Raw genomic sequence first — 23,232 nt, 5'->3', positions numbered from 1 at the left:
TATGTGGAGGATAGATTAAAAAGGCTCTTAGTTGCCAGCCCCTGAATCTTCGGACTTGAATATTTTGAAAGCCACAAGCATCTGATGCCTGTAATTGCATATTTGCAAACCAGGCAAATTAGTAGACAGACAAGCACGGAGCCTTGAATGAGGTCCAGATCCCTTTGAGTCCTCCTCATGGTAGTGAGAACGCTGGTCAACACCATGATCCTTTCTGCAGACCAACCTCTGCCAGCCTGGCCACCCCAGGTGTGAGATGAGAGCTATGCCCTTCACACTTGGCTCCTCGTTTTAAAATGAGGAGAGAAAGCAGGAGTATCAGTGGGTTGAAAAATAGTTCTCATTTTTGGCTGAGAAAAATGAGAGCTAATTGTTTATGGAAAGGCTATTTGAAAACAGATGCGCGAGAGAGTGGCTCTGGCACATGCAGATTACTGGGCCATTTCATGGCCAGGACAAATGTTCACTGTGGCTGTCATGTTTTCCTTCTTGCTTTTTCTTTTCAGCAGTGAATCTGAAAGCTTTGAAATTAAAAGGCAAATAAAATGCTTTTTCTTTGGTTTTGTTTTGTTCTCAAACTAATGTATCCTGACCACACATGAAGCTTTTGAATTGCTGCAAAGCAGTTTAAAACTTGCTTGACATTTCAGAGTGGAAATATAACATATAACATGATTCATTCATTTAGTCAGTACCTGTGGTGTGCCAGGTGCTAGACCAGGGTGCTGAATAGTAGATTTGGGGAGTGGGAACTGCAGAGACTGCTGTTTGCACTCACCAAGGTGGCAGTGTGGGGGGGCTAGGGGGTAGGAGATGTCATAGAAAACCAGTGTGGAATGATGGCACTCCAGACCAGGTGCGGGGTAGAGGGTAGCAGTGGAGCAGGTGCGGGGTAGAGGGTAGCAGTGGAGCAGGTGCAGGGTAGAGGGTAGCAGTGGAGCAGGTGCGGGGTAGAGGGTAGCAGTGGAGCAGGTGCGGGGTAGAGGGTAGCCGTGGAGCAGGTGCGGGGTAGAGGGTAGCAGTGGAGCAGGTGCGGGGTAGAGGGTAGCCGTGGAGCAGGTGCGGGGTAGAGGGTAGCCGTGGAGCAGGTGCGGGGTAGAGGGTAGCCGTGGAGCAGGTGCGGGGTAGAGGGTAGCCGTGGAGCAGGTGCGGGGTAGGGGGTAGCCGTGGAGCAGGTGCGGGGTAGAGGGTAGCCGTGGAGCAGGTGCGGGGTAGAGGGTAGCCGTGGAGCATGTAGTGCATGCTGATGTTCAGCGAAGATGTGTTGTAGAGTGAAGAATCCTCTCAGACGTGTCTCTGTCAGAGGTGCTTGAGAGGACTAGTGTGAGCAGTGAGGAGTGTGTTGTAGGGGGCAACAGACCTTTGTGGTGTAAAGTGGCTCAAATCCTTCTACTGGTACTTACTTGCTTGTCATATTTCCTTGGACTGTTTTTGTGTTACTATGTGTCAAACCACCCAAGAAGGTAATGGCTTAAGCAGCATAACCAAGCTGGGCATGGTGGTAAATGCCTGTAATTTAGGAGTCTGAGACAGGAGGATTATCACGTTGAAGGGTTCATTTTCTCTTATTAAAATTTTTTTAAAAAGTAAAACGTTTTATTGGAAATCTTCTACACGATACCGGGGAAATTGGGGTTCCCTTTTGAGGTTCTTAGCTTCATAAAAGAATGTAAGAGTGGTATCAAAAGCAAGCCATCTTGGCGCTTCCTATACTGCTGGGCCCCTGGAAGCCACATTGCTGGCAGAGGAATGAGCCATAGCAAGGCAAGAAGGAAACCCACCTGGCTCAGCATGACCAAATGGATTCAAACCTCTGGAGTCTGGCCAAGAGCAGTATACTTTTTTTACATATTTTACATATTTAAACACAGTACAAAAAAAAGGTTTCCTCATGACAATTATCATAACAAAGCTTAGGAAGGGCCTCAGTGAAACCTGATCACCACGCTATTAACACCATCCCCAGCCTGCTGGGTGGAAACAGGCATACACACTCCTTCTGTTAAGGAGCGAAGCCTGCCTGTGTGTTTAACATTCTGGTTTCTATATTGCTGTCTGTAAGCATATGGACTCTATGCCGTCTACACATTGGAGGAAAATGGAGAAAAATATGACAGCAAGCAGCCACATGGCAGAGAGATTTTAAGAATGCGTGAGGAAGCTCAGAGTACCAGGGGTAGCAAACCTAAGCTCTGATGGCATCAGACACGGACCAGAAGGAGGAAGGCCAGACCCTGAACAGCAGCGGTCTCCACGGAACCTCATGGCAGCTTCTTGGGGCTGTACCAGGGACAGAAGGGATCTCACAGGGAACCTTTCTTCTGAGGGTGGTCTCTGAGCCAGGTCCCTGACCTGCTCAGCTGCATTAACCTTCACGGAGGAGACAAGGGCATGTCCCCACGTAGGGATGGATTCCATTTCTTCCTAGTGTCTGGTGCTCCTGAGCAGGCAGCGGGCCTGGAATGGGCTCCTGACTTGGTGCTTCTTGTTTGTTCACTTGAGTCCTCATGCCTTTTCTGTGGGTAGAGATGACACCTTGGCTCACCGCTGCTGGCTGAGCTCTTTGTGAAAATGCTCTGTAGTACAGGGAGCCTTAGATGACACATAGAGACATTTTGTTATTTGCCCCTTGTGATTGCAGGTACAGGTTTGCTTTTTTATTTTGAGACAGGTTCTGTGTCTCCATATTGCCTGGGCTGGCCTTGAACTTGTGATCCTCTTGTCTCATCCTCCCCCTATAGCTGAGCTTACAGCTTCTGGCGCAGCTTCACCATCAGGCCCTGTTTCCTGTCCACCTTTTCTATCTGTACCTATGTCCTGATCTGTGTCCTGGGAGATGCTGTGCTTTTCCCCTATGGCTTGAACAAGCCAGATAATAATGGTCCCTTTTCTCTTCCTATTTTTCTGTTCTGTTTTCCTCCCCTCCCCTCCCCTCCCCTCCCCTCTCCTCTCCTCTCCTCCCCTCTCCTCTCCTCTCCTCTCCTCCTTTCCTCCTCTCTCCTCCCCTCTCCCTCTTGCTGTCTCTTTGTTCTTCCCTTTCCTCTCCTTCCCCTTAGAATTTCAAAAATGTTTAGGGAGCACATAGTAGGCATTTGGGGGCAGACCCTCTGGTGTCTTTTTAAGTTTGGTAACTAGTAAGCCAGAGTGACAGGACACTAGACAGAGTTCCACAGTGATAATGAGGGTAGTATGTAGTGACCAGTGGGTTCTGCCATTTCATCTCCCATTCTCTACCCTGCTATGCATAGCACTGGAGGCTTTTGCTCCAGAATCCATTTGGTCTGTTTCTCCAATGATGGGATTTGCCTATCCTTGTACCTTACTGCTGCCTCATGACTGCCTAGACCACAGGCCAATAGAGAACAGCCTTTCCCTGGGGTCAGTCAAATGATATACTGTGGTGGCCATTTCATTATGTGTGCGTGGAGGGCAAGCCAAAGAAGAGACCACAGCCCAGCACTGGGTCTTCTTAGATTCCTCAGGTTTCAGGAAGTCTAAGGGAGCAGATTTTCCTTATAAAATACCAGTGCCCCACTCTATTTATTGCCTGAATATGCTATGGAATCAGCATTCTGCCCAGTCCTGGCGGCACAGACCTTTGGAAGTTAAGGTAGGGAGATTCCAAGTTCAAGGCCCACCTGGGTTCCATCTTTGCTAACCCAGCAAGGCCTTTTCTAAAATACAGAATAAAAAAGGAGAATGGGTGTATAACTTAGTGGAGAGAGCCGTGGTGTGGTAAATGGTATCCCCAGCACTAAAATAGAAAAAGGGTAGTTTTTGGACATTGGTTGAGCCCCAAAAGACATCTGGAGTGACTTTGGACAGATGGCAGAACATATACACTTCAGATGTATGTTGACCTTGACCCTCCATCACCACTGTGTAGTTGGTGCAGTCTGGCTGGGTCACCAGCCTGGCTCTCCAAAGGCTTCCAAGGTCACAGACTTTTTCCCCCAAGCAGCGTCTCCAGTATTGAGGAAGGCATATAAATATCTCCTGGCTTCCTGATCCTGGTAATGCCACAGAATTAGAAGAAAAGCCTCTAAGCCAGCAGGACTTAACAACCTTTGAGCACTTATATTCACTGTCTAGAATGTTCCCAGAAAACCAGCATCCCTGAGGGACACTTACTGTCAGGAAAACACCTGGTGCTGCCTCCTCCTTGGGGAAGTGCTTTGTCCTGCAATGGCGGCAGCTTGATGCTTGCCCTGTCTTCTCCTCTCCTTCCCTCTGGTTTGCCCTTGGTGTCCATTTGTGGGACACATGTTCAGAGGGCCTTCTGAGGTAGGCTCTCTGGGGATGCTGTCTTTAAGATGGTGGCTCTTGTGCACAGGTACCTGCTGTCCTTACAGACAGTGAGTTCCTCCTCAGTTAAGCCAGAACTGTCCCTAGCCTCAGGTGCTGAGGAGAGATGCAAGGAGGAGCAGTGGCTGAGAGCTGCCCCTCCATCACTAGAGTCCTGCCAGGCCTGCACTCCACATGAGTGCCAGAGGGTTGGGAGGCAGGACGCATGGCCTCCAGGCCCTGACTCTGTCCTTTCCCATGCCGACACCAGTGACTCTGTAGACAATAGTCTTTCCCATCTGGCTTTCTGCAACTTAGTAAGCTGAAACAGGCCCAGAAGAAGCTGGAGAAAGAATATTTGCCTAATAATAAGATAGATATATAGATTGCTCTAGAATGTGCATCAAGTAAAACATCTTCATTACAGGATACAGGGGAAAAGTTCAAAATAGGTAATGGAGACTCCTCTAAATGTGCTGTCATCTTCTAATTGTATTTTGTTCTAACTGTATTGACCCACAGACATTGTTACACTTAGGGACTACTCCAGCCATGAGCATTGTGAAATAGACTTTTATGTATATTATCAAACTTTATCAGCAGTACACTTTGGTAGCAACTGCACTTTTTATTAAGGTTATTACTGGTAGTCCTCTATTTCAAAGTGCATGCGCGGTTCACCACAGGCTGGAGGTGCAGCCAGTCGGGAGAGTGCTTGCTGAACATGCATAAAGGCCTCTGTTCCGCTGTCAGCACTACATAAACCAGGAGTTCTGCATGCCTGTAATCCCAGCACTGGGAAGGTGGAGACAGGAGGATCAAAAGTTCAAAGTAACCCTCAGCTATATAGAGAGCTCAAGGCCAGCCTGGGCTATATGAGAGCCTGTCTCACAAGAGCAAAACACAAAAGTTTGATGGTGAACATCCAGTGGCCAAAGTTCCACAGGGCATGCCTGCTGTCAGCACCGTGAGTTTCACATCTGCAGGTTTCTGATGCAAAAGCAGGCACAGGTAATAGGTAGGCCTTAGATCTCCATGCCGGCGCCCTGGCTGCCTTAGGGCCACACCTGCACCAGGACACTCCTCATTTACAGATCTGTCTTTCTATCTTAGAGTTCTTTACATAATGGAGAGAAAGTCAACTCATTCTTCAGAAACACCTACATTTTTCTTTTCTTTCTTCTTTTTTTTTTTTAACCTACATTTTTCAAGCATCTCAGAAGATAGCTCACTTCCTCTTACAGAAAGATGGGCAATGAAAAATGAGTCTCTCTCCTCAGTCTTGTTCCCTGCTTGTCAGCGATAGCTCCTGTCACCTGCCTGTTGTGTATTAGCGAGGGTAGCGCTCTCTCCATTTCTCTGTAAAAGCTGTTTAACAGGCCTTCTTACATGGCCCTGAAGGTGCGCCCTACCAGTCTTCCAGATGGTTCTGAATCCACCCATTGCAGCGTCTCTACAGCTGAGCTGTGTTCCTTCTAGTCTCTTCCAGCCCTCCTTACACGAGGGCCGCAGGCGGCTTCTTCTACCTGGTTTCTCTGGTCTCTTCAGCAGAAGGCTTTGAATTGGACAGAGCTAACTTTATCTGCCTCCTGGATGGAAGCTCCAAGTCTTGATCTCACATGTTGTTAGGTGAGGGAGACAGCACCGGCCCCTCAGATTGTCGTGAAAATTGATAGATATTGTCGATAATTTCTCCTCACTTCCCCACACTGTTCTCTGTTTCAGGTGCTTTCTTTTTCTCTGTCCATGTTATTAAAGTCCTAGTCAATTTCAACCAGATGGCAGGAGGAAGCCCCTCCCGGCTTCACTGCTGGCATCACTGTAGTTTAGCTTTCAGCACAGGCATTGTGTAGTCAGGGTATAGCTATTGTAAGCCCTTGTACCAGCCCTGACAATGAATTCCCGGTCCGATGGTAGGGGTTAGGGCATCACTGGAGGCCACACACTACTGATGCTCCGGGCCCTCACACTCGCCTCTGTGCTGTATGGCTAGGTCCCCAAGCAGCATTGGGAGGAACCATCATAACACTGCTTGATTTTTGTCACCAGTCATGTTTTAACATAGCTCTTGTCAGTCAGGAACCTCCTCCTCTTTCTGCTTGGGGCAAAAGGACAGCCATTTTGAGGGGGCAGTGGCCTTTTGTGATCATATACTGGGAGTGACATTTGTGATACTCCTCATGCAGACAATAGATGTTTTTTTCATTGCACAGATGATATCTTATGTCTCCAGTCCTAATTAGTCCTTTATGGCTCCAAAATTCCATGCTTTCTATGCCTGTGATTATCTCAATAGGATTAACAGTGCTTTTTTTGTAAAGATAATTGAGATCGCACGTGGCAGAATGTTTTTATGACTGCAGCACCATCCCCAGGCAGCCCTCCACGAAATCTTATTGTTTCCAGTAGCCGCTCCCCCGCCTCATGTGAGAGGAAATGTTCAGGGACACGAGAGACAGAAGTTTTTGATGACTGTGCAAACTGTGGTAACCCATTCATTCTCCCCCCACCCCCTTTCCCAACTGCAGGTGCCTGGAGATCTGAGCCAAACATCTGAAGACCAGAGTTTGTCAGATTTTGAAATGTAAGTCTGTGCAAGTGCTCCGAGGGCCCTTAGAGAGCGAACCCTGGTAACTCTGCTGCCGTCCTGCGTCCTGAAGTCTACAGGGGAAGGCTGAGAGGCCCATGAGGTCACACATGGTCCATTTGGTTGTAGAGCTTGGGACGTTTTCTGAGGTCCAGGCCATCTAATGTGCTTTATTCTCCCTTGGGCATTCAAGAATCAGTTTGGTCTTGACTTGACACTTAAAATTGGGAAGATGTCACATAGAGTTTTCACTTGTCACTCCTGCAAGGCCACGGTCAGCTGAGCAGCATGGATGGTCCTTTTGCACAGGGCCTACATGCCACTTTTCACCTTGCTGCAGCCCCGTGTTCCCTGCTGCTGTCCCTAGTCTGGCCCACCCATAATAGTCTGCACTGGATTTGGCTGGCCCCAATTCTGTCTGATGGCTCTGCTGGTAACCCCTGAGTGGGCAGTTATTCTTCAGACATGTTCTGTTTGTGGAGCCATAGTCCCCTCGGCCTCCTCAGAAACATGGGGCTCAGGGCCCAGGAGAACCTCCAGTTTTAGATCCAGGAACTCATGGCCAGCTAGACACAGTGAGCCTTTGTCTACCTCCCTATGAGAAGGGCCATTCAGAAAGGCGACTTTTAGAGCATGGGGGAGGCAGGACATTAGAAAGAACATCTTGTCTAGAGTTAGGAGACCTGAAGTCTTAGGCACTACACTTACAACATTATGACCTCAAATATAAGCCCATGTCACTGAGCCTTAGTGTCCATTTTCATGGGGTGAAAATCTGGAGCCAGCTTTGAAGAGTATGTTAGCAGCCGTAGTGAGACTATGGACAGCGCAGGACATTGATGACCCATCTGTCTTGGAGGCTGCCATGGGGGTGGATGTGGTGGATTAGAAAACAAGGGAGGGAGAAGAAAGATCAAAGTCGAAGATGAGCTTGGCCCTCCAGCAAGTATGCCCTAACCACAGGGCCTTATAACACATGATATAAAACCAGACTGACGCAAAGCCAGTTCTGTGATGGCGGCCAGAGATTACATACCCCACTTCCAGTAATAGAACAGCTAGAAAGAAGCTGAACTTGAGCGACACTATAAAGCAGTTAAGCACAACATAGATGGAAATGATATCGATAAAGATACAGACACCTATGACATGGAGCCCATCACCAATAGAATACACACTGTGTCAGTCAGCTTCTTAGTACTGTAACAGAGTACTGAGTGAAGAGGGTTGTTTTGTCTCATAGGTTTCAATAAATGGTGAGGCAGACCTATGGTTCTTGGGTGTGTGACAAGGCAGGCTGTGATGATTGGCAGCAAGTTGCTTACCTCAAGATGCTAGAAAGAAAAGACAATTAGGGGAAGCCTGTGACATCATCATCCCCTTCCCCTGGGCCTTACTTGTTAAAAGTCCTGTGCTTCTTATTGGAACCACAGACAGACAGGGACCACACCTTTAACACATGGGCCTTTGGGATTCCAAAGATCCAAGCTAGTACAGGTGCATCCCCAAATACACACGAGACAGTCTCCAGGTTAGACCATGCCTCAATAAAAATTAAAACACAAATCATACTATTTTCTTTGGCCATATAGAATAATTTGTATAATTTGTCTCCCTTTCATGGTGAAGGAGAGAGCTGCATATTTTCTCAGTTCCTTTGTCTCTTGTACTTGGTATTGTATCTGCCACATAGTAGGCCTAACGGAATAGATGAGTGATGAACAGGAGGAGGGTTAGAGGACCAAAAGGGGCTGATGTGCAGGAGAGGCTCACACAGGCAGTCACTTCCAACACAGTGTAGTAAATGGCCTGGAAAGAGAATGTGTGGCCCAGGCTAGGGTTGCCTGCTTTGGCCCTTGAGGGATCCCTGGCCTTAGCAGTGTAGGGAAAGGAACATTACCGGGGCATGCTGTTTTGTACCCCTGTCTAGGTGACAGAAATGCTCTGGGGTGCTCTAGGCACAGGCACAGCTTTGGGACCTTTGCCTATGAAGTGCCATTGGGTACACAGACCCACTAGGTGGCCCAGAGTTGTTGATTATGTTTTGAACCTTGAACACATGGTCATTCAGGGCTCATTGTCCCTGGAAGAGGATCACTACCTTGGCCCAGAGCATAGAAGTACCAGGGCCATGGGGCCACTCACCTGAGGGTTATTCCTTTGTGAAGATAGAGTACTTTCTACTCTGGACATTGTGAGGTCATGGAGGTCACTGAGTCTCCCACAAACCACCTGGCATCTGCAATTATGCTACAAGCCCAAGATGCTGATGAGTTCTGAGCAGGGGTGCTCAGGGAAGGCCTCTCTCCCTGGATAGCTCTAGGTAGAGGTAAGAGAGGGCCTTTCAGAAAGGACGCCATGCCTAGACAGCTACCAGCTTGCACCTGAAGGTCTCAGCCATAGCCCTGTGGTGGAGCTGTGCTGGGATGGGCATTGTGTACCTCAAGTCACCCCATAAGACAGACTATCATATAACCAAAGTGCCCTTAAATGTGCCTTAAATACTTTTCCTGGGGATTGAGTGAGTTAGTGTAAATGAAAGTGTGGAGCTGTGTAGTTCGTGTCCTCAGGAAATGATTTTGTACTTGGTTTCCTTTCTGATGGTGCTGCAAATGGAACGAGTCACGGGCTTGTGCTCTGCCTCTGACCTGTGCCTCCGTGTGCTTCAGCTCAAATCGTGCTTGTCTCAGACTGCTTGTCCTACTTAGCTTCTCTGTTGCTGTGATAAACGCCATGACCAAAGGCAGCTGGCGAGGACAGGGCTTATTTGGCTTGTGCACTGCTGTCCATCATCCAGAGAACTCAAGGCAGCAGCCTGAGGCGGAATCCACAGAGGGGCGCTGCCTGCCAGCTTGCTTCCTCTCGCTCACTCGGCTGCCTTCCTATATAACCCAGGCCCATCTACCTAGGAGGGCAGTGCTGTCACAGAGTGGGCCTCTTCCCTCAGTTTTCAATTAGGAGCATGCCCTGTAGACACGCTCACAGGCCAGTCCGCTGGAACCGGTTCCGCATAGTTCTTCCTTCGGGTGTATCAGGTTGCCAGCTAAGTAAAGTATGACTGCACTATGCACCGGGAAATCAGAAGGGTGTATTTGTAGCTGGCGTCTGAGTTTTCTAAATTGTCATTACTATTGTCTCACCCCAGCCCCAGGTAGCTACTATCACTTTGAAAACCACAAGCATTGCTTCCCTGAGCTGTTGTGTGAAAATGGAGCTCAGGGTCAGAAATCAGGGTAGTGGAGAGGCCTGTGGTTCCATGGGGTGCTCCAGAAACTGGGTGTTACTGTGTGTGACCTCCCAGGGCCCCCTATGGCTGTTCCTTTATCAGATGTGCTGACTGAGCTTCAGCTGCCTCCTAGGCCAAGGTCACCTAGCTGGTAAAAACCCAAGATCAAACTGTTTCCTCTAGAGAATACACTACATAAGTAAATTTAAATATGCATACATATCCGTTTATACATATATCATATATATGTATACGTGTGTGTATATGTATGTGTCTACGTATACTTTAACCCAAGGTCCTGAGAGATACTCTTCTGAGGTCTGGTGGTAAGTACTAAGCACGTCCTTATCTCAGTGGTAGGTGTCATGTCAGTTATATCAGTGTTCTGTTGGAAATGGCTTTTATAGGAGAAAATGGTCTCCAAGCCTGCTTTGGCTTTTTTGTAAATAAAAACGGCCCCTCTCATCTCTTTATTCTGATCAGATCAAATCGGGCGCTGATCAATGTCTGGATCCCTTCTGTGTTCCTCCGAGGCAAAGCAGCCAACGCCTTCCATGTGTATCAGGTAAGTGCCTGGGATTCGTGCACACATCACGTTTGTGAAGCTGTGGTGCTTTGCATGTTGGCACCATTTGTATATCGGCAGGAGCTGCACTGGTTGGTCAGGCACGCAGGAGGGTGTGCATGTAGTTTCCTGTTGTCGCCATGTGTGGCTGTTTCCCGGCAGCACTATGTACTCAACCTATCTGCATGGCTTCCGTCAACACCTGGGTCACATCTCATAATCTATCTGGGATTTTGGGTGTATGGCTGAATTTGGGGGTTAGGTGAAGGAGTTGGTTTTCATGGCTGGCTCAGTTTGGCTCCCGTACCCATTGCTAGCACCCAGGTTGGCACTGATCTCATCAACCGCGTGACTGGGCACAGGAAGATGAGATTGCACGAAGGGAAGCCTGACTATGCTTTTGTTGTTGTTTTAAGACAGCATGTTGGTGCGTAGCCTGGGCTGGAGGTGTGTGCCACCGTGCCCAGTTAGGTTACTCACGGCAAGAGAAAGGGCCCTAGGTGCTTGACAGGCAAAGCCCGCCGACGTCTCCACTCGCTCCTCATAGGTGTCTAAGCACCATTCGCATGCGCACCACAGGGTCTGGCTCTGCAGTGGGTTTGCAACCAGACTTGTGGGGACTTTGCTGTTTAAGTCTCTAGTTCGCTATATAACATGTATATTAGCCCTCATATTACAGTGCTTCTTGTTGGTGTTTGGAAACATTTTAGGAAGCATTGTATAGTGTTTTCTATGCCACTGATAATGGATACAAGTGGTACCACTGGGCATTACTTATAAGACTTTTTAAAAACAATGCATGTCCTTTAGATTCAAGGCAATAGAAAAGAATGATAAAAAAAAAAGTGAGAAATATACCAGGGTCAAATAAAATGTAAACCCAAAGGGCTTATTTGAAGGGAAAAGGTGGAAACTGTGTTACCCTGAGGTGTCCAACCTGGTCTTCCCCGGTACTCTGAGTTTCCTAAGGGCTTCCTGGCAGCCGCTGTGAAATGGAAATGCAGTTGGTTATTTTAAGTAATTCTATAGCTAACAACAAGGAAAGATGTTAGTTCCTCATAGGGAGCTAAAAAGGAAAGCTCCACATGGGGCTTCACCAGTGAGGAAGGCTGGAATAGACGATCTTCCATTGCGTCCTGTGGCAACTTACTGTCTACTTCCGAAGGTCTCCTTTGCAGGCAGCTGAGGGCATAACCACAAGTGACCCCGCACCTGCGAGAGCCCTGTGCAGCTTCCTCAGTGGAACTGTGCTGCTCCTACCACAGCCACTAGCCCACTGGCCACGCATGGCTGTTTAGATCGAAATTATTTAAAGCCAATAAGCTGAGCATTTCTGTTCCTTGGTCCGGCTGGTCGTGTTTCAGGTGCTTACTAGCTGTGTCCATGGCGGCCAAGTTGTTGCAGGACTAGGAAAAAGTCTCTGTGGGGACAGAAGCTTCTGTGGGGCCACGCAGCTTGGGAACTGTGCCTCCTGGGGAGGGGGCAGCAGGGTCTCCTGTGCTAGGAGTTTAGAAGAGAGGAGCTGGAGCTCAGATGGCAGGGCTTTGGCTGTTCTTGTGCTTTTAGTGCGGGGTGCCTACCTATCTGACATTACAGATTGATGCTGTCATCTACAACGTGTTGGTCACAGTCATAACTATTTTGGAACACATGTGGCCCATGGGCTGTGGGTTAGACGTGCCTGTCTAGTCTCTAGAGAACAGCTCTATGCGCTCCTGTCTCCAGATTACATAACACAGGAGGCTGGTGACCAACACCTTTGGGCAACAACAGGTGTCATTTGTTTTCACTGTGTTTATTTTTACATTTGCCTCTCAGTTATGACACAGTTCTGTTTTCCCATGTACCATGATGAGGTACAATTTCTTTAAAAATATATTTTAAGTAAATAGGAAATGAGTCAGCTTAAAGAATAATACTAAATTCACAATAGTGAAAAGAGCATAAAGTCAAGGGTGCTGCCAGGTGGGAACACTGGCATAAGGCGTGAAGAGGCAAAGTTAGTAACATAAACAATAATTACTAGCTGCAGGTTCCCCACCCACCCCCACTCTGACTTGCATGCTGCAGGAATTGGCTCACTCAGTGCTCACAGCAACTTTGTGAGGCCTGCCTGACTATGAGGAAACAAAAGACTTGGGTAAGCACACGGTTAGTGGCATGGCTTTTTAAGCTCAAACTATTCGGTCTTACTATCTTGGCTACTTTCCTGCTGCCATGATAAAATATTACCCTTATTAAAAAGCAACCTAAGGGAGGAAGTTTTATTTTGGCTGACAGTTGCAGGGGAACACAGTCTATCACTGCAAGGAAGATGTTACAGCTGGCAGGGAAGACATGGTGGCAGAGTGAGAGGGTGGCTGGTCACAATGCATCTGCACTCAGGTTGCAGAGAGGTGTTGCTGTACTTTAGAACCTCAAGGCCTGTCCTCAGTGACCTACTTCCTCCTCCAGGACTCCACCTCCTGGAGAGATGTGTGAGCCTGTGGGAAGGAGTTTACATTCAAATCAAAATACCGACTGTGGGTACAGTTAAACTCTTTAGAAACTCCTAGAAAAATGGCTGGTAACGGTTGCCTTTATTCTCAAGGGAGGGGTCCCACCTGGATCTGATTTGCTGTATAGAGAGCCACCTGCATCACTGAGAAAATGAGCAGACATCTGGACCTCTGCAGTGTGCACTATGTACACATGCGTGCACGCACACTCATGTACTCTCTTCTAGTCTGCTAAGCACAAAAGCGAGACATTCGCAGTTGCCCCAAGAAGTTGTGGAAGCAGTTTGCTGTACCCAGTCACCACTTCTGTTATAGCAGGACTTCAGGGTTGTTCCCTCAGGACATATTGTTGGTGGAATGTCAGGCCCCTAAAGTCGGCCTCGTTCGGGATGGCACAGAGACTGTGTTCTCCAACGCCAAAGACTCGAACACAGTTTACCTGCATTGCACAGACACGAACTCTCAGCCCCTGTGCTTGTGCAAATGCAGAAGAGCATTCTGACAGGGGCAGCTCGTCCTCAGGAGCGTGGTACGATGGCTGCTGCTCCTTCGCCCGTAGCGCGCCCAAAGTGAGAAGTGGCATTTTGGCAATTTTCAGAACAAAAGTAACACTAGTATCCAGTGTCTTTGCAGTTCAGTGCTTTTCATCATGAGGATTTCCCACGCTCTGCAGCCCACTGATGTCTGGCTGCCAAAGGCAGTAGCCACAGACAAAATGGTGAAGCAGAGCTAAGTCAGAAGGGAACAAACCCACAGGAAGCCACCTCAGTGCAGGGTCTTCTCATCCTCCCTCCTTCCCTCCCTCGCTCCATCCCTCCCTCTTTTAGTATATCTTTTAGTACGCAGTTGTGTTTGTCGTTTGATTTCCCATCACTTTCACGCAATGTAATTAAGTTTGCTTTTGATCAATAAATTTTTAGCTTATGCCTCTGCAAATATTTAATCTGATTCTCTAGATAACCCAACTTCCAAACAAGTTGGAGATCTGTGCTGTTAGCCAACAGAAATGTTTAAGGAGTAATCATGGACCTTAGAACAAGCCATCACCCCTCCCCCACCACCTGGCAAGTGGTACAGCTACTAAATTAACATATGTTCCAGGCCCTCGAGTCCTTCCCTCTGAAATACCCGTTTTCTAACTACACCTGGCATCTGTTGTCCATGTGAGATTAATTTCAGCCTTTGAATCCACCCACCAGAAGTGTGAACCGATTAGGTTTCCTTTCAGTGTTTCAGCAAGGCCCTTCTAGAATAGCTCTCTTTCCTAGAGGCCACAGAGTGTTGTCAGGGCTGAGAAGAAAGGGGTACCCTAGGAAGACTCACCCAGTATTTGAGCACCCCTCTACTGTCCCAGTCCTGCCAAAGAAATACATGTAGCCAGAGTGGCTGGAGGCTCATGCACTGAGCATGGGTGTGGAGGGCACCTGGAGTTTTTATTTTCCCCTATCAATAATAGATTACAGGTGCTCAGTAGACTATAGGGGCCTGAGGAGGTTTAGAGGGGGAAATGTCTTTGGCCTCCAGGCCTGGGTTTCTTGGTTCTTCTTTCATCCTCTTTCCTGAGGTGCTGTACTTGTGTGCCTCAGGTCTCTTTTATCTCAGGCTTCATCGCTCTGCAGAGGGAGGCAGTCTGCTAAGTAAGAAAGACAACAGAGCTGCATTCAGAAATGGCAGCTGCAGTGCTGAAGTATGCACTGGAGAAGCCTCAGCCCTAGCCCGTGACAGTTCACATTTGGAGAAAGGCACCAACCAGTTGCAAGGCGGAAGCTCCGTCCTCCCATTTGTACTGGGTTCCACCTATTGTGTCTGCTGTGAGCATGGTGGCCTGGAGAGTCTACTGCAGGCGTGTCCCTGTGGTGACTGTGAGTTCTCCAGCTAGTGCTGGCTAATGTGCTGCAGGCCATGAGAAATGCTCGTGCAGTCTTCTTTTTTAAAGCCTTCCCTCCCACAGCACCCAGTGTCTGGGGATTGTAGGCCATAGCCCCCAGCTGCTCCTGGAGCACTCAGACCTCCTGGGAAATTCCTTTTGGTCTCAGGTGTCACAATTGTTCTCTGTTCTTGGTTTTATCTTTACAAATAGGATTTCCCCCCTTTCTTTGTATGATTTATTTGTCCCTAAGCTGATGACCAAAGACCTGCTATATGGCGTACCTGTGCTTAAAACATGCAGAGCCAGTGGCAAGCCAGGCTTGACACTGAGCTTTCCCTCATGACCTTACATCTTAATGAGAATGGCAGGAAATGGTTGGCAGTGACAGAACATGCCTACAGTACACCATGAAGTGTGGACTTGGCCACATGTAACAACATGTAAAGGCTGAGCACATGTGATTTGTGTGAATATGACCCTTCACAGTCCTCACTTAGCTAAATGGCTTTGGGCAAGTTCTGATATTGAAAAACCAGGAACGGCAGTGAACATCCAAAATATGGGAGTCACTGTGTTGTACTCTCTAGCATCATGCTAGGTCTCCCAGGATTGTCGGGAACACCTACATAGTGCCTGCAGGACCTTCTGCATGCACGGAGAGGACCTACTGAGTAGAGCTGCTGCAGCCATGTTCCTCCGAGGCACCCACACCCACAGGGTTGTCTGTGTAGACACTCCATGTCACAAGAGTCTTAGAGCTATCTTTTCCTGGAGCTGGGGAGATGCTCATTTGGTGATGGGAGTGTTCCTGAGGCCTGAGTTCCATCCTCAGAACGCATATAATGTGTACTGTAGCCCCAGTACTGGGGAGGTGGAGACAGGTAGGTCCCTGGGGCTTCCTGAGCAACCAGCCTAGCCTGCTTGATGAGTTGGAGGCCTGTGGAGACTCTGCCGGCAGGGGGTTTGAGGGGATAGGAGAGTGGAACATCACCTGAGGCACTGGTTATACTCTGTCCCACACATACATGTGAGTGTGTAAATACACACACACACACACACACACACACACACACACACACACACACACACACACACTGCACCACACCTCTTCCTCTCCAGTCAAGAATTCAGAACCAGGGCTTCCCTGGCCCCAGCCCAGATAAAATTTGCATCAGGATTAAGTGCCTGCCTGTCTCTCTCTCCTTGTGGTAAGGGCTAAATTGAACTGAACCTGAAGCTTCTGGAACAGGTGCCATCACGCTGCAGCTCCTCATCTGCTGGTGCCCCTGCTGCTCAGCCCAGTGCTGATCCTAAAGTTGCAGGAGGCTGTGTGTAGGAACTGTCCCGAGGCAGCCCGCGGCCGCTCAAATGTCAGCTCCTAGGGCTCCTGTTTATGTGATGAATGCTTCCCCGAGGCCAATGGCACAGGGGTAATGATTATTTTATTTCTGGGTTTGAAGAAATAGACATGTGGTGAATAAATGCCTTTTGGCTTGGGGGAGCTTTCCCATGGTCCGTCTTTGGACCTTGAATCGTGCCAGCCTCAGGAGGCCTTCACATCATGTTAATCTCCACTGAGCTACCACATTATACCAGGAGGGCAGGGAGTTTTAGTCTTTGTTTTCTGGAGCTGGGCATCAAGAAGTCCTGGTTTCCTAATGAGGCAGAGAAGGTGGAGCTGTTGCTCTAAGCTGTGCATCTCCGTCTCCCTCCCTCCCAGATACAGAAAGGCGTTTCAAGCCTAACCTTGAGAGGTTATCTCCTTGTGCTGCCAGCAGCCTCCTCCCAGGAGACTGTGAGTCCCCAGCTCTGTGCCAGGGTTCCCAGCAGTGCGCGACTGTCAGACTGCTCCACTGTCTGGAGCTAGAAGAGGCATCCTGACTTGGCAGCCATGTGGAAACTGTTTTCCAGGGCAGAGAGACTAGGCTGTGAAAAATACGTCCTGTACTGATTGAGGTCCCAAAGGACGTACAACAGTTAGGTATGGGATTGGTGGAGGAGATGGGCACTAGGAATCTCAGCTCTAGGATCTGAATGCTACTGGCCCAGCTGACGGGGCAGGTGCAGAGCAGGGAGCCCACAAAAGTGTGGTAAGAAACAGGCTTGGAGTACCTCAATTAGAAGAACCCAAGCGGAGGCAGGCATGTGACTTAGTAAAAGAAATTCACTTGGTAGAAAGTTTTAGTGACAGAGTTGTGTCACCAAATCCACCTCTTCCCTACTCACTTTTGCACTAATCTACTTATGAAGAAAAGACAAGGGGAATGTGACTAAGGCAAGTGCTGCCTGTTCAGACTTCATATGTACAAGTCCTATTCTTCAGCACTATTTCATGAGAGCAAGTATTTTCGTGTATGAGAAAGTTGGTTAGGTACATGCTCAGGGTCCCACAGCAGTGAGCAGCAGAGCTGAGCTGAGGATCTGGGTGGCGCTGCCTTCTGATTCTATGCTCTCTAAGAGAAAACCTTGATCCTCTCCCCTGTGTGTGTGTAGGGAGATGCTCACATGTGTGTAGGTGGGCTCACAAATGTCATGTGCATGTGGTGGTAAGAAGACAGTTTTAGGTGTTACTCCTCAGCTGCCTTCCACTTTTTTGTGTGTTTAGGACAGGGTCTAACATTGGCCTGGAGCATCACCAAGCTGTCCAGCAAACTTGGATCTGCCAGTCTCTGCTTCCCATCTCATCGTTGCTTGCATTACAGATGCACACTGCCATACCCGGCTTTTTGTATGGGTCATGGGGATCCAGACTCAAGTTCTCACACTTAGAAGGTGAGCACTTTATCATCTGAACCGTCTTCTTGGCCCACCACTTCTTTCTTAACTAAGCTCCCAAACAAGGAGAGGGACTATGATAATGATGATAGTGACATTGACAGTTTAGGATGGTTGAAAATGATAATGATGGTTGGCGATGGTGATAACGCTTGATGGTGATGATGGTTACTGATGATGGTAATGATTGATGATAATCATGGTTGATGATGATGATGTTCGGTAATGATTATGGCTGATGATGGTGATGATTAATGGTGATAATTGATAATGATTGGTGATAGTAATGGTTGATGATGTTAATGGTGGTTGATGGTTCATGATGGTTGATAATGGATGATCATGGTGGTGATGGTTGATGGTGGTAGTTGAGGATTGATGATGGTTGATTGATGGTGATAATGGTGATATTTGGTGGTAATTGATCACAGTGATGATAATGATGACAATGGCAGTAGCTACAGCTGTAGTGTTTTCTTGGAGCTTCCCATGTGCCAAATAATATACCCAGTTGCCTCTGTACTTCATTTACTTGAACTTTGAAAACACTGACAAGCAAGTCCTTTCTTTGTTTTTATTATTTCTTGTGTGGTATGATGTGTGTGAGAGGATACATGCTAGGACTCACATGTGGAGGCCAGAAGACAACTGTGTAGCTCTGTCCTTTACCACCATGCATCCTAGGGTCATCAGGCTTGAGGAATGAGCACTTTAAAGCACTGGTCTTCTTGCCAGCTCTGATAATCACAGCCTCAGGAGTAGAAGGATGCCACACATTCAGACTGTTAAAGAAAATTATATGATGAAAGTTTGGGAAACCTCACTGTTGAGAAAAAATTTCTGTGTACAACCTGGCTCTTCCTCTAGGGTCTGACAGGGCCTGGGGGCACTCACAATCCCATTTGGTTTGTAGACTTCCTTTGGAATCTTAGTGTTTATCCTCTTCTCGACTCTTTTCTAGCCTTCCTCCTTGGAGTGTGCATTCCCCAACCTTTCTGTGTTTGAGAAGTTGTCCTTATCACTTCCGCCTGATTTCATCTTCTGCCCCTTTGCTTTCTACCCATGCATTCTTCCTTTATGTCCTTTATGTCCTTTGTAAGTGCTTGCCACTTTCTGACCTGTTTAATTTGCCTGTGTGATTGAATACTGTTCATTGTCCCTGAGTGTGCTGTAAGTGCTGATTTTTCCCTCCTCTAGGGCATTGATCAGTTCATGTCACTAAACATTTATTAAGTGAATGAATAGGCCGACACGCACACATGAAACTTGAGCTGCATGTGTCCAAGTTACAGTTTAGATGCATGATGGGAAAGATTCTGTTTTGAAATTGTGACGTATTTCTCAGCAGCCAGGAGTCGCATCTGCCCCATGTTCCTTCAGATCAAGGGTAGAGTATGGGACTATTCTGGTAGCACTTGGCTATGAGACCTCCCATGATTAGTTTTCCTAATCTGTTTTGATCAAGACATTAGCTTTTGTTATAACTGTTTCTCTTACTCTAGTCAAGTGCATATCTTACCAAAAAAATGAAGGTGACAATTTAATTGAATAGGAAGGTTTTATCTCTTGAATGTGGTGATAACACAAAGATGACAATGTTCTGACTTGGGAAGCAGGGAACTCCCAGGCATCTAGAATCTTAATAAGCAGCCGTCTAGGATGGGCCCAGAGAATTTGGATATCTGCACGTTGTGACTAATAACATCTAAAAATCTTAATTGGCATTATGAGGCAGGAATTATTATATAACCTAGGGGCTGAATTAAAGTTGAGTGTACAGGAAAGCTTGTAGATTACAGCAAGAAGGGGTTGGGAAATTATTTAACTCATTCATCGACTAGAGTTTGGCTTGGGAGGAGGTGCTACCTTTGGGCCATGTTACAATGTCTTCCCCTCTCTTTGTTCTGCATCAGACACTTGCTAAGGGTTGTACTTCAACAAGGAGAAAGGTAGACTAAGTTCTTTTACTAAAGAGTTAGATTTAGTGAAGGCAAAACAGCATCAAACCATGTAATGGGGCACAATATCAATTGTGAAAGGCATAAAGAATAGATATGTAAGGTGTCCGTTCATCCAGTGGAGCAACAGGCAGCAGCAGGTTGGAGATCTGTATGATGCAATGAGGCTGAGTCTCCTGAACAGTGCTGACAGAAGGAAGTCAGAGAGAAAGAGCAAACAAACCCCAAACCCACCCAGGTGCTCTCATCCATCTAAACCCCAGCTTCTCAAACTGTAGGTCATGACCTCATATGGAGGAGGTCACAGAGCTGAGTCTCGGAGTCATGAGAAATATGGCAGCAGGAAAGAATTTGTGAGTGGCACAGTGACTGAAAATTAATTAAGAATGAAGCATTAACGAGTTCAGTGTGTTTCTGGCAGCACTGCCTGTTGCATACGTACCTTCACCTGCCTTGGCCTTGAACACACAGCATGCACATTTTACTGTGTGTGCCATCATGTCACTCAACACCAGCTGACACAGGAACACTGTGCTCAGGTTTGAGACTGTTGCTGTCATGAAGAACAGTGCTTTCATATTACATGGAAGGTTTTCCACATTCATAGAAGTGTAAGGGCGTCATGCAGAAAGACTTTTACTACTCCCAAAGTCCTTGGGAAGCAGTGTATTGTGCTAGAATGTTTAAGTTCAAAGATTGCTGTTTGTGTGGCTGATGTGAATTTCATGAAGAACCCTCATGAATTTTGGGTTGGGACTAGGAATTTCTAACAGTTTCTGCCATTCTGTATGGCATATTTATGCCTGGTCTTGTCAGTGTTGCTAATTATAATCTCTAAATATTGGTCGACTCTGACAAATGTTGAAGATGTTCCAGGTCCCGCTCTGTTGAACATTCCACTAAGATTTCATGCTTGATGTAAATGCAGACAGCACATCCATCTCATTAGCTTCACAGGCTTGATTTTATCTTTTACAAATGGGAAAATTTTATGTATAGCAAAGAATAAATGTTTTAAAATAGGTTTTAAATTATTTCTTGCCAATAAATGTTTAATTTCTAAGCCTGTGTTATGTACCTGTATGTTTTAGGCCATGTAGACTCAAATAAGTTCTGCAAATAGAGAGCTTGGGCAGTGCGCCCTTAACCAAGTTGCTGGGGTGCTGTTGCACTTTTCTGCAGGTAGTGCGGTGGGCTGAGAGGCTCAGGGAAGGGCCAGGACTGCAGGGCCAACCCTTGGCACTTTCTACAATTTTTTAATTGTTTCTCATTTTAACACTTGAGTAATCAGTTCCTATGAGCTGGCTTCTGCTGCGATGGCAAGCAGCCCTGAGTCCCCTCAGCTTACAGTGGTTTTGGTACATGTCTGTTTCCTACTCTGACTTTACCCACCTGGGTCACCCTGTGTGTGTCACATGATCTTTCTGCCAGCATTTTAGAGCTAAGGGCAAGTCCTCAACTAGGGCATGCTGCTGCATGGTGAGAGGCAAGGAACCATGCCTCAGCACTGGGAAGCCTGTGCTCAGAAGTGAGGGTGTCTTGGTGTCTCGTAGCATTCCTCCACAGGACTCATCAGACTGGTGGGGAGGAGTCTCAGGGAGGGGCTCTGCACCACCCATGGGATCTAATCTAAATAATCTACCCTAGCAAGCAATGCTCACTCTAGAAATATCACAGAAGATGGGTAAGTGTTATTTAGCCATTAAACAGTGCTGTAGACCTCACACACTAGCTTGCAAAGTTATTTATTTCAGATGCCAAAAAGGAAAAAAAATCAGCTGGAGAATTTATAGCCTACTCTCATTTTTTTTTCAAACATTAAAAAATGTGTATAGTAGCATAGGAAATGAAATGGAAAAATCGAGATGTCTGCATACCCAGGCAGGCAGAGCATCAGTTTGGCTCTTTTAGGCTGACCAGCTATCACCACACAGGACTTCAAACTCCTGAGTCATGCAGATTAATTTCTCATTTTATTAACAGCCTAGATTTGAATGTTAAACCTCCTTCTTTTAAATGGTAGAAGCTAAGCAGGTAGTTTTGTTTGTTTGTTTGGCTTTGGTTTTTTTGTTTGTTTGTTTGTTTTGGTTTTTTTCTTTGTTTTTTGGGTTTTCAAGACAAGGTTTCTCTGTGTAGCCTTGGCTGTCCTGGATTCGCTTTGTAGACCAGGCTGTGCTCGAACTCACAATGATCTGCCTGCCTCTGCCTCCTGAGTGCTGGGATTAAAGGCATGCACCATCATGCCTGGCTAAACGGTTTTTTTTTTTTTAAGTGGTATGATTTTTAAGTTTACAATGGAGAAGAACCAAATTATTTTTAATGACTGGTGAGTTTTTGTGTAGAGATCCCCTCACCTTTTTTTTCTCCCCACTCAACTTTATTTTCTTTATCCTCAAACTAGTTACTTCTCTCTTTCTTTCTTTTACAAAAAACAATAAAGAAAATGAGATAATAAGCAGCTCAGAATGGTAGCTCATGTCTATTCCCAATACTGCGGCTGGCACTGCGCAGGAGGATGGCCATGGGTTTGAGGCCAGTCTGAATTAGAATAAGTTTCAGGCCATCACGGGCTAAAGAGTGAGACATTGTTGTCTCAGAATCAATTGACTTAGTCAATAACTTTAATTATCTATTTAATGAAAGGCGAAAATGCCTTTGCTTCAAGAGCTGCCCTTCACCGTGGGAATCTTTGCTCAGCTGATCGTGGAGGTTAGTTAAGTGGCCTTGGCAAACATTGGGCATACCCTGCTCCCTAATGGAGGGAAGAGCAAGGAGCAGTCCAGGCCCACAGCCAGTGAGGGACAGTGGGTCCCCAAGGGCTGCTGCCTTTCACACCGAGCGACGCTGCTGCTCTTGCTTCTGCTGAGCCACACGTATCCTCCTCAAAAGTGACCTCGTGACTGGGAAGGCCCTGGAAGGAGCCAGTTAATTCTACCATCTAATGGCAAGTCCCATGACAGTGGCTCAGGAAATTCATGACATGTGACAATGTGTCAGTAGTTAGCCACAGTGTAGCCCCTGCAGCAGCTCCTCTGGCCAAGTGGGCCTTGTGCATGTCAAGACACAGGCATGTACATGGGAGAGTAGGCCTCAGAGTTCGCACTCATTGTTCAATGTTCGGTTGTTTCTCTCTCTAACCTGGTTCCTCATCAACCATCATACAAATGTGATTCCTCAGCATTTGTAGCATTACTACCCCGAACAAGTAATCAAACATGGTTTTGAGCTGAAAATAAGTTAATAGAAAATAAAATTAGTCACTTCAGAAAAAAAATATCAACAGAGACAATTTGGACATTTTAAAGTCTTGGATTAGCCTTAATTAGCCCCTAACAGTGCCTGTTTTCAGTGTGGAAATCAGCTAGGTGGCCCCTTGCTACTGACAGACAATTTCTAAAAAAGATGAAAAGTAGCCAGACATGGTGGCACATACCTTTAATCCCAGCACTCGGGAGGCAGAGGCAAGCGG

At 47.0% G+C, this 23,232-nt stretch overlaps 1 protein-coding gene across 3 annotated transcripts in view; it reads left to right on the top strand.

Moving 5' to 3' along the window:
- The window catches only part of Snx29 (sorting nexin 29), a 386,740-nt gene that overhangs the window by 292,201 nt on the left and 71,307 nt on the right, over positions 1-23,232 (top strand). For all 3 annotated transcript variants that reach the window (XM_051167340.1, XM_051167339.1, XM_051167341.1), the window contains 2 exons: positions 6,813-6,868; positions 10,581-10,662. In XM_051167340.1, the coding sequence (XP_051023297.1) occupies positions 6,813-6,868; positions 10,581-10,662 (138 nt within the window). The remainder of the gene's footprint in view (positions 1-6,812; positions 6,869-10,580; positions 10,663-23,232) is intronic.

This window comes from Acomys russatus, chromosome 25 (assembly GCF_903995435.1).
Source record: "Acomys russatus chromosome 25, mAcoRus1.1, whole genome shotgun sequence".
NCBI classification, from domain to species: Eukaryota; Metazoa; Chordata; class Mammalia; order Rodentia; family Muridae; genus Acomys; species Acomys russatus.
This window is presented reverse-complemented; position numbering and strand designations above follow the sequence as displayed.